We start from the raw sequence: 16,833 nt of genomic DNA, 5'->3' as shown, positions 1-16,833 counted from the left end.
ACACGCACGCAGCCAAGTGATATCAACGTTGAACAGAGCAGAGCATCACACCGGTAGCATCTGACAACAAGGGGCGGCATTCCATCTGTTATTGGGCCGGCATGGCCAGGTCTTTGGCGGCAATTCAGCGGCGAGTCCTTCACTCCCTCTCTTTGTTGGCAGCTCAATTGGGTTTTCCTTTTTTTTTCCCCCCTTTTTTTTTCCTGCTGCTTGGGGCGGCAAAAAAACTGGAGCCAGTGTGTGCGGATTTGTTACTTATTGTCTGCTAACAGTGTAATGCAGTGCAGTTAGCTTTGATAGCAATATGTTTAGAAGTTCTATAGGAATACCAGTGTATGTTGGATTGGGAAGAAACTACTTTAATTTTTTTCACATGGACAAACACAGTTATGCATTATGTTTTTTCAGTACAACCTTCTCTGATAGTACACAGCATACTCCATGTTCTGTACAATTTAAACAGCACTGAGACATGCATTCAGAATATTTTAAATAGGAATATGGCACAGCTCTGCCATGTAAAGATTAGACTTTTCTGAACCTAATTTGTTTATAATATTTGCTTCTTTAACACTGGATTTCTTAGTCCATCTTATTATAGTTCATCTTGTTCACTGCGCTCTCGGGAAGAGACCCAACGATTTACAATCAGTTCCTGAAATAGAAACATGGACTATTACAAGACCAAAAAATAAAAAGCTTCCCTCCCTCCCTCCTGTCATGCCAGTCATAACTCAGTAGCAGCAATTCTTGATGCCTCCAACCTACATTTAAAGATTAACTTTGGGACCAGCTATCTCTGTGCCAGGCCTGCCTTCCAATCAATTTCTACCAACTCTGGGGTGCAACAGCATCTAGGATGCTCAACATCACATTCTTGTGCTCTCCAGAATTTGAAACATGCCAGAGAGAAAGCAAAAATTAAAGTGTGCTGCTATGCTAGGGAGCTGGAGTCTTCAACTGCCTCAAACGATTGCTCAGCTAGCAAAGATGAAGAAATAATTCGGAGCACAACTTACTTGAACTTTAATTCTTTTTAGACAGTCTGGTGATGACATTTCTTTCTCAGTCATATCACACGGTCTAATCAAATAGCATAACATAAGTTCCTGTTCACAAATAAATACACAAATATTCCTTACATGAGACAAATGTACAAGCTTCAACTGATTTTTTGAAACAGGTTTTAAATTAGAATCTCAGGTGTTTAGTTTGAACAACAGATCTCATCTCTTAGGCAAATTAAGAGGTATATACACTTGTATAATGCTTGTTAGTGGGAACTAGATATACAAACTGAGGAGAGAACACACCCATTCGTGTATCTGCCTTGAGTCAGACATTACCACTCATGTGGCATAGTAGAATTATCTATATAGACAGGTCATATAGTACTGGTAACCTTTTAGAAGTTTGCACATCCAAAATACTTTCCTATTTGGGCAGGTGAGTGGAGGTGGAAGCAGGGGCGGCTTTAGGGATCTTTCTGCCCCAAGCATGGCAGGCAGGCTGCCTCCAGTGGTTTGCCTGCAGGAGGTCCACCGAAGCCGCGGGACCAGCACCCTCTGCAGGCACGCCTGTGGGAGGTCCACCGAAGCCGCGGGACCAGCGGACCCTCCGCAGGCAAGCCGCCGAAGGCAGCCTGCCTGCCGCCCTTGCGGTGCCGGCAGAGCCCCACCCGGGGCTTGCCGCCCCAAGCACGCGCTTGGCGTGCTGGGGCCTGGAGCCGCCCCTGGGTGGAAGGAAGTTTGGAGTGTGAGTTTGAAAGTTATTGGGGGAAATAAAGGGGTGTAGAATGGGGAAGTCCTGGAGTGACATTCCTTTCTAAGAGCCTGCACAGATGTGACTCTCCCACTCCAACCAAGGAGACCTGGATGTGGATCCCTTAGAACCTATGAACATTGCTGCAAATACTGGCTAGGAAAGGATGTATTCAAACACTACTAGTGTGTGCTGCCCCCAGCCTAAATATGAAGCAATCATGCTCAGAACTCAAATTCTGATCCAAGTCCAGTGTTGCTTTTCCACAAAACATCTCCAAGCTAAACTATTACATTTACCAGTTAAAACTATTTCTAGATGCAGAATCAGTATCTTATGTTGTTACCTTAGAAACATTCATTGTTGTTCTGTTCAAGCCAGACAAAGACATCCAGTTGAGCGGTCTGCGCAGTGACCCTACAAAGTTGTCATTAACCAGTTCAGCAATGACTGAGTAACTGGAAAATAAACCCAAAGAACAGATGACAAAGAGAAAAATATGGTCACTTAAAAATCCTGTAATTTAAAAACTTCAGTCTGAGAATATTTGGCTATTGTGACTGTCATAGCCAAACAGCAAACCTGTAGGCTGCAGACAAGCATAAGACCTGCATCTGTTTCTGCTAGACAGAGAGGAAGTGGTGGATGCAATACTTAATTTGTGCCAGGCCTTGCCAGGGCTGAGTCTGGTACCTCTAGGGTTGGCAGTTCATAGCACTGGCACCTCTGAGCTTGCCATGTCAGTTATGAAAGTAAAAAAATTGCTTGAGTCCTGGCACCTAATTGCTCGAGTCCCACTACTTCTTTCGTTACAAATTAAGCACTCGATGGAGAAGGTATATGGTGGATGCAGTGAATGATAGTTCCTCACCCCACTGCTCCTACCTCACCCCACCATTGTACTTCTCTTCTTTCAACAGTGTTCTCTTGAATGTGTCCATCTTTCATTCACATCCCATAACTAATTAGGCATGCAAATTAATTGGCAGAGGAATGGAGATCACTTATAATGAGTTATGGGCTTTTTCCCCTAGGTTACCCCCAACATTACCTAAATCATCCATAATAAAAAAAGATCATTTTTCTGATTTCAATCAGTACATACGACATCTAGAGATGCCCAGGGAGGCATTCTGTAGTCTTCAATTATATTCTTAAATATCTGTATATTAACTCACTCTCAAACTTCTTGTTTGTGCTTCTAGTAAAATGACATGTTGATTCAAAATATTTGCTTATCATGCATGCTTAAACTTCCTGGTTAGAAAAATTTGTTTTGGGTGTAGAAGGTACAAGGCAGGAAAATCATACTTTTAATTAGGAGAAATATATCCCAGTAAAAGGGGGGTGGGAAAGCGAGAAAATTGTATTCATTCAATTGAAACAAAAATGGAAGTTAAATCACACTAGTCAAATGCAGAGTAAGTATTTTATATTCAGAATATAAAGTGAATGCCAAACCTTGCATGGTAAAAGGGGGGACCTTTTCGATATAGCACTGCAAAAAAGAAACACTGTATTAGTCAGAGAATCATGAATTCCCAATTTTGGATCTCAGTTTCAGAGATCAGAACCCTTATAAATGACTAATAATCATATCCATTACATAACCAAGCTATTGCTGAATCAGAGGAGTGAGGCTGAACCCTTTCAACCAGCTTCAGCTGATCCTATTTAATTTCATGGCACATGTCAAAAGCCAGTGCTGTACGAAGTGGATAGGAAACAAAATTCAGACCAGAAAGCAAACTGCTAAAGAAAAAGCTCAAATAAACTCATGTAGATGTCAGGCAACCAATACCAACATTTCACCTATTATAATGGTTATTTAAGTGGACAGTGAAGAAATTGCATTCAGGTACAACTTCTATACCATAAGGATTGTGTGTTAACTCCCAGTGCACACACAAAAACATTCCTTAAGAGTCTTATAGTAGTTTCATCTGAATGGAAAGAAGCATTCTGTTATTTTATACAGACATGCTTTTCTTCATGGTTTGCCATCATTTAACAATTTTCTATTCAAGGATAAATTATACCATCACTCATTTCAAACTACAAAACTGTAATCAAGAAATTATTACTTAACAATTCTTAAGCTATTTACTATGGAAGTATGGACACTACTGAATATGTCCATTTGGGAAGAAAGCATAACAAAACAAAAATAAATGATTTGAATTACAACTCCAGTATATGCTCCAATCCAACTCCCACTGTTGGTGGAAAGATTTCTGTAGAATTCAACAGGAATTGAATCAGGCTGTGAAAACAGAGAAAGCTTACTACTCCAAACACTCATTAATTCTACTTGGGCTTCTCTGCAGAGGGGGTGGATTGGCTCATGAGGAGAATTCCAGTGCAGTTCCACAGCTAATATCAAGCCTATAGGCCAAAGCTACAGGTCTCCAACTCACTTACAGCCTGTTTTGGTACCAAAGAATCTGCACAGGGGCAGACCATAGCCTCTGCCTGTATTAATACCTTATCTGCTAGCCTATAGCCTAACCAGCATGGAGAGTCATCTTCCACACAGGAGCTGTGGAGATCTGCTCTGCTTTTACAGCCCCAATGTCAAGTTTAAGTGGTGCACTGGCTATTAAAGATTTAGTTAAAAGCTATTCCATTTTTGAAAGGAAACTACTCACAGAGATCGGTTCCATACTTCAGTCCTACTTTGGGGACCCATCCCTTACTTCGGAAGTAGTGATACGCCATGTATGTAGTTCTAAAGTTAGGTTGCACTTCACTAAAAACTTCCCATAGCTTCAAAATAGTTAAAGGTTCCTAAAAATCATAACCAAATACATTAGTATTATTACACTAACCTGCTGCTCTTACTTACAGGGAAATACCCAGGAAATGTTGACACATAAAACAGTGTCTTTAGTAGAATATTCTATTCAAGTACCAAACATTACAATCCCATTGCAAAAGGACTACATTTGAGATGCTAGTACTATGGGGGTCCATTGTCTGCAACAGAAGTCTGCTTCAATAGGGGTTTACCAATCAATATCAAAAAAAAACAAAACCCCACAACCTTTGAGCTACCAGAATTCTGCTAGGTCGCATGTTGGTGGCTCAGGACTCAAGAGCAAGAACCCTACACCAATGATATATGTAAAGAAAAATAAAAGCTATTGTTTGTTATGAAAGACAGTTGGTTACAATTCAAACTGCAAACTTTTTCACAAAAGGGAGGGACATTCCTATACATACTTCTTCCCACACACCTCTTTTCTCTTGTATTTCTCCCACCAACTCCACACACAAGACTTTCTTCCACAGAAGGTACCTGTTTATCTGTATTTTGTTGCTAAATAGAAAGCACTGCACAAAGTTTATGGACAATATTCTAATGTCTACACAAATAGACAACTAAATAGAAAATTTCCAAATCCCTCTAGTTGGTAGTTGCTGCCTTTGAGATTAGCAGCATGTGATTCTGTCATAGTAGTTGGAAGTTTGAGACAGTGATCTATATCTAAGTCAATAGTATTTTGCATCTTTCAGAGTAAAAGTTGCAGATAACTAAATGTAACATCTTACCTCGTTATAATAAATACTCAAACATCCTAGAGCATAGACCAAGAAAAATGCCTAAAAACGTAAAACGAGTAAGTTAAAATATTCTGTCTGTATCACATGGAGACCTGTACAAAAGATTAACATGTTATACCAAACTCTAGAATTATCGCATAAGAGAAGTTTGAAAGCCACTGAAAGAGACACATTCCCAGAGAATCACCTCTGAAGTATGTCATTGTGATTTTAAAGATAAACCAGCATTATCAGAATTTTACTCACAGGAGAGTAGCATATGCAGATACTGTATTCTAATTAAAGCAGTGTGTATAGATATTTTTGGAAGAAAAACTGGATACAGGATTGTATGTGAAATTTATAGGTCTGTTCCTGTAGCCCTTACTCATGTGACTAGCCACTCTGAGATAAATGGAATTATTCATATGCATAAAATCTGCAGGACTGATCCCTTGAATGTCTTTCACTATATGTCCATGTAATCTACAGATCATTAAAAGTATTAGTAAATTTACCAAAAACAGTGCAAACTTTTTTTTTTAATCCAAAGACAAATCATTCTTTAAGAAAGAGGTATTTATTGCATAGATTAGTGCTTTGTTCTGTTTTTAGAAGAAAAAGAAGATTCACAATATTTAAACATACCTCCTCCAGACTGAGTTGCAAATATTCAAAAATCCTAAATGGATTTCTTCTACATACTAATTTTTCCTTTTTGATTAACTAAAAGAAAAAAAGTATAAAAATAAAATTATAAAGGAGCAACCAAAGAAAAAGGAAATACGTGTGTTGCATTCAAATGACATTTTTCAAACATCTTAGATTCCACCTTAACTTCTCATTAAACATTAGTGATTTATTTACTATATAGATGAACATTTAAATCAACAACAATACTGAATTGTGAAAAGAACACATGGACTTTATTTAGTAAAATAAAATAAGTTACCCCTGAAAAAGACAACTCGCTTGGCTTACATTTGATTTATCATTTGCTGCTTCATCTTCATGACACAATTTGCTTTCTTCTTCCTGCACCAATACATACTCATAAGCATATTCTTTCCCTTGGTTATGAAATACTTGGTTGGTATAGTCTTCGGCCTTGCAGCCACAGTGCACAATAAAATTATCATGTTTTTGGCAATGTACTTTAACTATAGCTTTAGTGTCCAATGGATACAGTTCCTCAGAGCCATAGTTCACTAATGGATCATCGTAAGCTGAATCACCTTCCAAACAAGCTTTCTTGCAGTCTATACTCATGTTATGACATTTAACATTTGGTGCTGCTGAATCTCCATTATTTATGGAAGAATCTCTTGAAAGTTTCATTCCATCTTCTACGTTTTCCACTTCTGCAGCCATTCTGCAGTAAGAGTCATCATTTTGTGCAACTTCTCCTTCCCCTTTCATAAAAGGCAGATCAAATGGCTTAATATAATTTTCAAGAATTTTGTTAATGGAGCAGTCATCAAGTCCTTGTTCTTGCATAAGGCTTTTAGCCCATTCTAGATGACATTCGTACCTGGATAATGGAGAAACAAGAAGTGGAAGATTCTAGGACAGAGTACTGTTCAACTAATAGGTTAAAACTAGGGCTGTCAAGCAATTAAAACAATCACAATTAATCGCATGATTAAAAAATTAATTGCTCTTAATCATGCTGTTAAACAATAATAGAATACCATTTAAATATTTGTGGATGTTTTCTACATTTTCAAGTGCATTGATTTCAATTACAACACAGAATACCAAGTGTACAGTGCTCACTTAATAAAATATATGCACTGTAAAATAGTATTTTTCAATTCATTTCATACAAGTACTGTAGTGCAATCTCTTTATCATGAAAGTTGAACTTACAAATGTAGAATTATGTAAAAAAATAACTGCATTAAAAAATAAAACAAATGTAAAACCTTGGAGCCTACAAGTACACTCAGTCCTACTTCTTGTTCAGCCAATCGCTAAGACAAATAAGTTTGGTTACAATTTACAGGAGATAATGCTGCCTCCTTATTATTTGCGTCACCTGAAAGTTGACACGTGACACGTTTGCGTGTCAGTTTTGTAGCCGGTGTTGCAAGGTATTTTCGTGCCAGATATGCTAAACGTTTATATGCCCCTTCATGCCTCAGCCACCATTCCAAGGGACACGCTTCCATGCTGATGATGCTTGTTAAAAAAATTATGTGTTAATTAAATTTGTGACTGAACTCCTTGGGGGAGAACTGTGTGTCTCCTGTTCTGTTTTACCTGCATTATGCCATACATTTCATGTTCTAGCGGTCTTGGATGATGACCCAGCACATGTTTGTTTTAAGAACACTTTCACAGCTGATTTGACAAAATGCAAAGAAAGTACCAATGTAAGATTTCTAAAAACAGCTACAGCACTGGATCCAAAGTTTAAGAATCTGAAGTGCTGTCCAAAATCTGAGGGACTAGGTGTGGAGCATTCTTTCAGAAGTCTTAAAAGAGCAACACTCCAAACTACAGAACCCAAATCACCAACAAAGAAAATCAACCTTCTGCTGGTGGCATCTGACTCAGACGACGAAAATGAACATGTGTCGGTCCGCCCTGCAGAAACCATCATCAGCATGGACACTTGTCCTCTGGAATGGTGGTTGAAGCATGAAGGGAAATACGAATGTTTAGCATATCTAGCACGAATATACCTTGCAAAGCCGGCAACAAAAGTGCCATGCAAATGCCTGTTTTCACTTTCAGGTGACATTGTAAATCAGGGGTTGGCAACCTTTCAGAAGTGGTGTGCCGAGTCTTCATTTATTCACTCTAATTTAAGGTTTCGCGTGCCAGTAATACATTTTAACATTTTTAGAAGGTCTCTTTCTATAAATCTATAATATATAACTAAACTATTGTTGTATGTAAAGTAAATAAGGTTTTAAAAATGTTTAAAAAACTTCATTTAAAATTAAATTAAAATTCAGAGCCCCCCTAGACCGGTGGCCAGAACCTGCGCAACATGAGTGCCACTGAAAATCAGCTCGTGTGCCGCCTTTGGCACACGTGCCATAGGTTGCCTACCCCTGTTGTAAATAATGAGGCAGCAGTATCACCCGTATATGTAAACAAACTTGTTTGTCTTAACAACTGGCTGAACAAGTAGTAGAATTGAGTGGACTTATAGGCTCTAAAGTTTTACATTGTTTTGTTTTTGAGTGCAGTTATGTAACAAAAAAGTCTACATTTTTAAGTTACACTATCATGATAAAGAGATAGCACTTCAGTATTTGTATAAGGTGAACTGAAAAATACTCTTGTTTATCATTTTACAGTGCAAATATTTGTAATAAAAATATAAAGTGAGCACTGTACACTTGGTATTCTGTCTTGTAACAGAAATCAATATATTTGAAAATGTAGAAAAACATCCAAAATATTTAACAAATTTCAATTGGTATTCTATTATTTAACAGTGCAATTAATGGTGATCTTTTTTTAATCGCATCAGTTAACTGCAATTAAAATCGACAGCTCTAATTAAAACCAACAATACAATATAGAAATGAATGTTAATGCTTCCATAATTCATTTTTAAATTTAAAATATGTTTTATATATCAACTAAGGGATGTTTTTTAAACTGATCCAACACACTAGTTAAAATGGAGAGTAACCAATTTATAGGACTCTTTGATATTCTATAGTGCTGTGATACTGTAGAAAATACACCCAACTCAAGATCACCATAACATTAAGCTTTCTATATTTTAAAAATAAATTACATATTTACTTATAGCTACATGCTGGGATCCCAAAGATAATGTTATAGTGAGGATTAAGTGAATAACAGATGGCACTTCTTAACAAGCAGCTGAACAACACAAACTTATCTAAACATGAAACCTACAAAAAAAATTATACCGGACTAATTCACCTTTTAAATCTTAGTTAAATTCTGAATGTATTTAAAAGAAAAGACTAACCAGTGTTTCAACCCAAGTACAAGTGGATCTGGAACAAATGAAGTCTGAAGAGAAGACACTTCCTAAAGCTGCTATATGAAAGCTAAGCACACTGTAAAGCTTAAAGGCCGAATTCTGCAGTACGCACTCAACCAAATCTTAAAGGAGGTATTGCCTATGAAAGGACTTCAAGATCAGGCCCAATATGATTACCAACTACTGCAGTGAAGACTTTATATAAACAGTGTTCACATTCATCATATGTTATACTGGTAGCTAAAAGTAGAATTTAAGGATGCTGATTTAAACAGCTGGCAATAGAACACTGAAGACCAATGCCAAAATATGTCCCGAACTAGTTCTCAGCTACGAACAAATCTTTGCAGAATTTCAGTTTCAAATCAATGCATCAGTATCTGAGGGTGCTGTGCCTTGGATATATTTAGGCCCAACTTATTCAGAAATGCCCTTGGAAAGGTCATTCTAAAAGTAAACTAAGTGATACTATTGTAAATAGTTTATAATTGAATAAGAGCGGTCTTGTAAATGTGATTTGAACAGGCTATCAACAGTAATATGATAAAGATCTGGAAAGGTCTTTCCAAATTAAAAAAAAAATGTTTGTTTTACTTCTTTTTGCAGTTCTAAAACAGGAGATGGGAACACAAGGAAGATCAGCAAGATAAAAACATTTCCTAAATGAGTTAAATAACTCTATACATTTATATCTCCTAAGACTGTGACATACCTATAATTTTACAGTTTGAAATCTGAAGTATTTGGTAATTCGAAGGTACTTTAAGAAGGTCTACTAAATAGCAAGCCTTAAAGTGCAAATGGCAAAAAAACTGGACATGTTCTCTTTGTTCCTTTATGATGTATAAAGATTTGAAAGCCTCGCTGTTCCACCCCCAAGCCTCCCAAAATAAAAAAATTCTGCTTTCTTTCTTAATTAGATACTCAGGTTTTGTCTATTATGGAAGACACTATTGCAAATGGAAAACTGGTAGGATTATGACATCACAGATAACAAGGAAGAAAAAATTGATGAAAGGACACGATTTTTATTCAGACTGTTTAGAACTGTTGTTTTTGTGAAAAACTAAGACACTTCAGATAAGTCACCCCAATTCTTCAAATAATGATTGGGAAAAGGGTTCCAATACACATTTCAAAATCAACCATGAAATCCTCCAATAACAAAGAAAAGTTAGCTGCAGGGAGAACTCCAACTCCAGCTATTTGGCAGCCACAGGAGTGGGATTTCTGCTTCTTTCTTTCTTTTAACACGCCAGCAAGGCCATATGATCCTCTGAGGCCAAACATTAGTTAAAGACAGCTATTTGAAATTTGAAAATATCTTGGTCAAAGATATCAGTGCAAGTACAAACTGAAGGTCTAGGGTACAAAAGTGAATACGGGACTATAACTCCTAAATATATTAAAAAAAAAAAAGTCTTACTAATCTTTAAGATAAATCCAAACTAAAAGGACATCAACTTGAAATCTAGGGTTTTTTTTTTGTTTTTTTGTTTTTTAATAGTTTGTAATAATTTCAGGCACTGCATAAGAACCGCCATACAGGGTCAGACTAAAGGTCCATCTAGCCCGGTATCCTGTTTTCTGACAGTGGTCAATGTCAGGTACTCGAGAGGAAATGAACAGGTAATCATCAAGTTATCCATTCTCGTCGCTCATTCCCAGCTTCTGGCAAACAAAGGCTAGGGACACCATCCCCGCCCATCCTGGCTAATAAATTAATAGAGGATAGACCTATCAATGGCTATCTAGTTTTTTTTTGGACCTTGTTATAGTCATGGCCTTCATAACATCCTCTGGCAAAGAGCTCCACAGGTTGACTGTGTGTTGTGTGAATAAATATTTTTTTCTGTTTTTATTAAACCTGCTACCTATTAATTTCATTTGGTGACCCCTAGTTCTGGTGTACTGAGGAGTAAATAACACTTCCTTATTTACTTTCTCCACATCAGTCATGATTTTATAGACCTCTATCATATCCACCTCACCCTCTCGCTGCCTTCATTGTTTCTTTTCCATGCTGAAAAGTCCCACTCTTATTACTCTCTCCTCAGATGGAAGCCATTCCATACCATTAATCATTTTTGTTGCCCTTTCTGAACCTTTTCCAATATATCTTTTTTGAGATGGGACGACCATATTTGCACGCAGTATTCAAGATGTGGGTGTACCATGGATTTATATAGAGGCAATATGATACTTTGTCCTATTATCTATCCCTTTCTTAATGATTCTCAACATTCTGTTCACTTTTTTGAGTGGATGTTTTCAGAGAACTATCCACAATGACTCCAAGATCTCTTTCTTGAGTGGTAACAGCTAATTTAGACCCCATCATTTCATATGTATAGTTGAGATTATGTTTTCTAATGTACATTACTTTGCATTTATGAACATGAGAGACTTGTGTCTCTCTGCCAATTATGTGACTATGCAATCGCAGTTTCTTATTTTTAACACTTTTTCTCTGTCTTGCTGTTGCTGTGTAAGAGATGCACACAAGCAGGAAGAAACTGACTGACTATAGAGGGGAAATAAATATAAAGTGTTGTTAAAAATCATTTCTAATCTTTTCCAATTATCATAATTCTAGTTCTTACTTGTAACAGTGGGCATAGAATTTTCAGAGAGAAGTGGAATTTTTAAACTGACAAATGTTATTCTATAGGAGATTATTTTGATATCTAACTTAAGACAAAAGTCCCTAACTACTGTTATAATTATAAAGACAGTTACAGCCAGCTACATAGTTTTAAAACTAACAGTGCAAGTAGTAGTAGTAGTAATAAAATACTTTACTTCCCCAACTGAAATTTAGAGATGGCAATTAAGTAGGAAACAAAAGCACTATAAGAACAGTTAAAATCAAAACAAGTTATGCAGATGAACATGAAATTCAAATCCCTCCCCTTCAAAATTTCTTCAAAAGGAAAGCCATGAATCATCCAATGCTATTTACTACAGACCGGTTTTAAACTGTTAAAAAATTTGATCAGCATATATAAATGTTACTGTCATATTATATAAGGTTGTTCAATACAGGGCTGTCCCTAGAGGAGTGCAGGGCCCAGGGTGGAAGTGATGGATTCCTCCCTTCCAGGATCGACCGCGCCAGCCAGTCGCACTAGCCTGCAGGGCACCCCAAAGTGCAGGGCCTGGAGCAAGTGTGCGTGTGTGGGGCTCAGATGGAGGCGACGGATTCATCTCTTCTGGGACCGACCACGCCGGCTAATTGCACCGCCCAAACGTGGAGCCTGATTCGCTCTACCCAAGGGATGGCTCTGGTTCTATATCTTTCATCACCAAATAAAATAGACAAAACTTTTATTGTACTGTACTTGATTACCATACAATAGCACTTACAGTACATAGTGCTATGAAGCATGCTGTATCCCCTGCAATAACAGGGCTGTCACGATGCCTACTGAGATCTGAAGTGGTTAATTGCACTACCACAAAATAAATATTGGTAATATGTATATCTGCAATAGCCTACAACTGATTATTGGTGGGGGTGGGGGGGGCGCGAAAGAACCATTTGGCATGTGTTTTCTTTAACTTGAAATGGTAATTATAAAAGACTACATTTTGTAATCCTATGGGTATGAAAAATACAGCAACTAATTTACACCCCCCACTGGTTGTTTCTTAAACTAGTTGGTTGAATTTAAAACAAAAAAACCCCACCAATTCCCTAATTTATTTTCTGCATAATAAACAAAGTGCTAAATCTGAAGTCATCATGCAGGCAAACTCAGGAAAAAGATCACACTCTGTCAGATTAAAATTTTATGTAAAACATTAAAATTGTATTTAAGCATTAAAGACTGTTTCTGCCCATTCTGAATGAACCTAGTAAGCAAATAGGAAAACTATTAAAAACAGCCTGCCCCAGAATAATCTCCCCTTTTTGTTGCAGAAGTATAAAGGGTTTCTTCTATGTTCATATAATCATGAATCGGTTGCTCATATTATAGTGAATACACTCTTGGCTCTAATTCGCACTGCTTACTCAAGCAAAACTCCCAAAGCTTACATGGAAAAAACAATGCTAGGAATGTTATCTAATATTTTATCTGTCTTTACGTTTTAGGAACTGGAAACAAGGAAGAGAAACAAAACTATGTGAATAGGCCTTTTTACAAGCGAGTTTGGGAACCACTGGGCTAAAACATGAAGCCAAATGAACTGTTACTGTACAAACTTAGGATACAGTAAGAAAGTTGCACTTACTTTTTTGATGAGAGTATGGGCATGTTTATCTTGGCATCTGCATTAAAAGAGAAAATGTTATTTACAAGTGTTTTTGCAATGCAACGATCTACATGCATCTGCAATTAATAATTAGAACAAACCAAGTGGATATTACTAAACTGTCAAGAGAGTGGAAAGTAGTATGATTTACCTTGCCACTTAGCAACCAATAAAGGGTCTGAAATATTGTATTCTGGTCTGCTTCTTGAAAGAATACCTTTTCCAAAATAGCCCTGCAGGTGCAGGGGGAAAAAAGTTGATCAGAATTATTGATACAAAAAATAAAAAAGAATATCTATCTGAAGATCTAGATGCCCCTATCATAAATTACAAAACCACAATTAGATCAACCACAGAACACCAAACTCACCCACCCCAAAACGTGAATTTTCTCAAAGGACCACCCCTGCAGCAGCTCATGTAAATAAATGTCTTGCAGAATGCTGCGAAGGTCAATAGATATTGGCTATTTTAGAATAGGAGTGAAAGTCTGTTGCAAAGCTTAGGGTCCCTTCACAGAGAATGTACTACCAACAGCCCCCTCTCTTTTAAATTGAGAGGTAGTCAGCTTAAGTGCCACTGCCAATTTCATCTGTGGTAGTATGACACAATGATAGAGGCGATCTTTCAAGTAGTGAGGTACCAAATGATTTGTGGCTTATGAATCAAACCTAGCACCTTAAATTCAATTCAGAAACCAAAAAGGTATTCACAACATATCACGGAGTACCAGTGACATGTGCGGCCACTTAATGGGCAGGCCACTACATTCTGCAACACCTTAAGTTTCCTGACTGATCTAAGGTTTGTTACTAAACATCTAACAATTAATCCAACATTAGGCATGTAGAGTTTAGACATTTAAAAATGTTTTCTTTATTAATCCTAAACAATTGCACAAGCATAAAACTTCAATAGTTTTTTTAATCAAGGCATTATTAATAATTTTTAGAATATATTATTTTTATGCTTATGATTAAGTGAGGTTCCAAGAACAGGCAAGTCCTTGCATGATATTCAGTCAAATACAGTACTAATTACTATAAATCCTATTGACCTTGTTATTCTATTGCCTTATTACTGACCTTATCATTGGGAATAAAGAATTATCTTTATTGCTAGTTTTATGATTTCTGATGCTGTATTGCCATTTTACTCTAAAATATCTTTTTTCATGTTAGGAATAAAATGCTTATAAATTTCATATGTAACACAGATCAAATTATGCTAGAGAATGTTGTTTACAGAGAAGGTTAGCGATACCACAAATAGCAAGCATTGAACAGAGAGTTCAAACATGGAATGTTACCTTGCTATACAGCTGTTCTATATCTTTGGGGTTCCTCACAATTACATTGTTGTTAATAATTTCAGCCTGGTATATCTTGAAATACTTTCCACAGATGTCTTCTGGGGAGGCAGGAATAGGGAATGGAGAATCATATGACTCAAACACTCTTCTTTTCCTTCTCGGGGCATGGAAAACTGCTTCTACCATTTTCCAATAGTAACCTTTCCCTAAACAATGATAAACTAAAGACAAAGAGCAGAAAAATACATTTTTAATATTTCAGAAGCTGATTTATTTTACATATCGGGACATCATTGCCTGCATTGCAAATCACCAATAAAACCCAGGTCTCTCAACTCCCATTCTCTAATCACTAGACTATACACCAAGAAATATTTCTTTAACAAGTTATTCTCATTTTTCATATTGCAGTTGGACCTAAAGGTCAGGGTCCCATTATGCTATCCATTGTACAAACATATAGCAAAGAAACAGTCCCTGTCTAAAAAAGTTTACAATCTAAGAGGAGAGACAACAGATGGATATGACAGACAGGGTAGCACAAGGTAACAGTAAGGCAGTTACAATGAGCACCAATCCCAGCATACTGCCTAACTATTGTTAAGTGTTTTGCAGGCATCATGACAAAATGGAAGGATTTTAAAGAGCTTTAAAAAAAGAACAATGTGTTTTGTAGATTTCTGTTTTTACTGAACGCTCCTTCCATGTGTAAGTAGTGGTGTAGGAAATAGCACTATAGTACTCTCCAAAAATTTGACAAATGGGCAAACAGTGTCATTGGTGGCAAATCAGAGGCTGTTGTCTCTCTCTCAATAGTGTAGACAAGGTAATAGGGAGGGCATTTCTATGTTGACTATTATTATTAAAGATATGCCTACTGCCACAAACCCATCAACAATATAGCACACATGAACGAAAAGATGGGAAGGAATAGCCAAACATTTTTAAAAGTGCTGTATTCATCCTGTGGGAGACCAGTAAACCAAATAACCAGCTAGCTAACATTTGTAACACACGCTGACTTATTCTCTACCGTTGGGCACCCTGTATAACTTAGGCCTCTGCAAAGTGGATGTAAAAATCACAACCAGGTCAGACTGCTCCACTCCCACCAGACTTTTAACATCTTTGCACAGCTGTAAGCAGCAACACCCTGTGCCGGGCTGCGGGAATCAGGCATTGCCTTTCCCCACCTGTCACTGGGTATGTTTACGGCAGCACGCAAATAACGAAGGCAGAGGGGACAGGCCCTGTCCAGTCACTATTTCACTGGGATATCGGCAGGCATCATCAGGAGGTCCTGGCAGGTGTCTCCTCTCCGCGGGGCGCTTCCACCCCCCGGGCAGGACCCGACCAAGGGAGGCCCGAGGCGTGATGTTCTATCCCTGTGTACACCATGCGTACAGGCCACGCACCTATTCTGAGGCGCGGGGCGACTCTCGCCGGCGCCCCTATGCCGGTGGCGGCGGCTGAGGCTGAGCCCTGTCACGTGCGGCCCAATGAGAGCCCCAGACGCCACAAGAGCCGGTTCTTCCAGACTAGGCGCCCTTCCGTTACCATAGCAACCACGGGGCCGTAAAACGGCGACGGCGTCGCAAAACAAACCGGCGAGATGGAGCGACGCGACCTCTTAGACTTAAGACCAGCCTCTCTCAGGCCTCGGCTTCTCGCGCGCACATGCGCTGGAGAGCAGGGTGCCAAGGCTGGAAGTAGTTAGCGCTAGCTTCCGCGCATGCGCACATGGCTGGCTATGGGACCGCGGGAAGCTGAAGGGCAGGCCGATGGACCGCCCCCAAATTAACAAAATGCCGCGCGCTGCAAAGTGAGGGAGGCGTCGTCGTCGGTCCGCCCCATAGTTCAGGGGCAGGGGCCTTATCACCCCATGTCACGGCGGGGCGGGCTATGGTGGGACCCCACATCCCTCGTCCCCCTTCTGCACCGCTCCCACAGAGCCTGGCTGTGAGCGGGGATGCCCCCTGGCGGT

At 38.4% G+C, this 16,833-nt stretch overlaps 1 protein-coding gene across 4 annotated transcripts; it reads right to left on the bottom strand.

Moving 5' to 3' along the window:
- Positions 1 to 338: 338 nt before the first annotated feature.
- TSEN2 (tRNA splicing endonuclease subunit 2) lies at positions 339 to 16,474 on the bottom strand. Of its 4 annotated transcripts, none has more exons than XM_030569989.1 (12): positions 16,269 to 16,474; positions 14,847 to 15,070; positions 13,689 to 13,770; positions 13,517 to 13,553; positions 6,286 to 6,835; positions 5,953 to 6,030; positions 5,314 to 5,364; positions 4,410 to 4,548; positions 3,223 to 3,259; positions 2,108 to 2,219; positions 1,020 to 1,109; positions 339 to 655 (listed from the first exon to the last, which is right to left on the bottom strand). In XM_030569989.1, the coding sequence occupies exons 2-12, from the start codon at positions 15,033 to 15,035 to the stop codon at positions 596 to 598; spliced, it is 1,425 nt and encodes a 474-aa protein (XP_030425849.1). In that variant the 5' UTR covers positions 15,036 to 15,070; positions 16,269 to 16,474; the 3' UTR covers positions 339 to 595. The 4 variants fall into 4 exon arrangements, 3 of the variants coding, with proteins under 3 accessions (XP_030425849.1, XP_030425847.1, XP_030425848.1); XM_030569987.1 differs by having other exon boundaries at positions 16,265 to 16,353; XM_030569988.1 differs by having other exon boundaries at positions 16,043 to 16,351.
- Between the last annotated feature and the right edge of the window lie 359 nt (positions 16,475 to 16,833).

The sequence above is a fragment of the Gopherus evgoodei genome, chromosome 7, assembly GCF_007399415.2.
Source record: "Gopherus evgoodei ecotype Sinaloan lineage chromosome 7, rGopEvg1_v1.p, whole genome shotgun sequence".
NCBI lineage: Eukaryota > Metazoa > Chordata > Testudines > Testudinidae > Gopherus > Gopherus evgoodei.
The sequence above is the reverse complement of the archived record's forward strand: the minus strand, read 5'-3'. Positions and strand labels throughout refer to the sequence as shown.

Excerpts from the sequence above, each read along its gene's own strand:
- TSEN2 (XM_030569989.1), bottom strand. The coding sequence starts at position 15,035 with ATGGTAGAAGCAGTTTTCCATGCCCCGAGAAGGAAAAGAAGAGTGTTT. Across the intron at positions 13,771-14,846 it reads TAGAACAGCTGTATAGCAAG|GGCTATTTTGGAAAAGGTAT; the intron begins GTAACATTCCAT and ends CTGCACCTGCAG. Across the intron at positions 6,836-13,516 it reads CCCATACTCTCATCAAAAAA|GTACGAATGTCATCTAGAAT; the intron begins GTAAGTGCAACT and ends TCCATTATCCAG.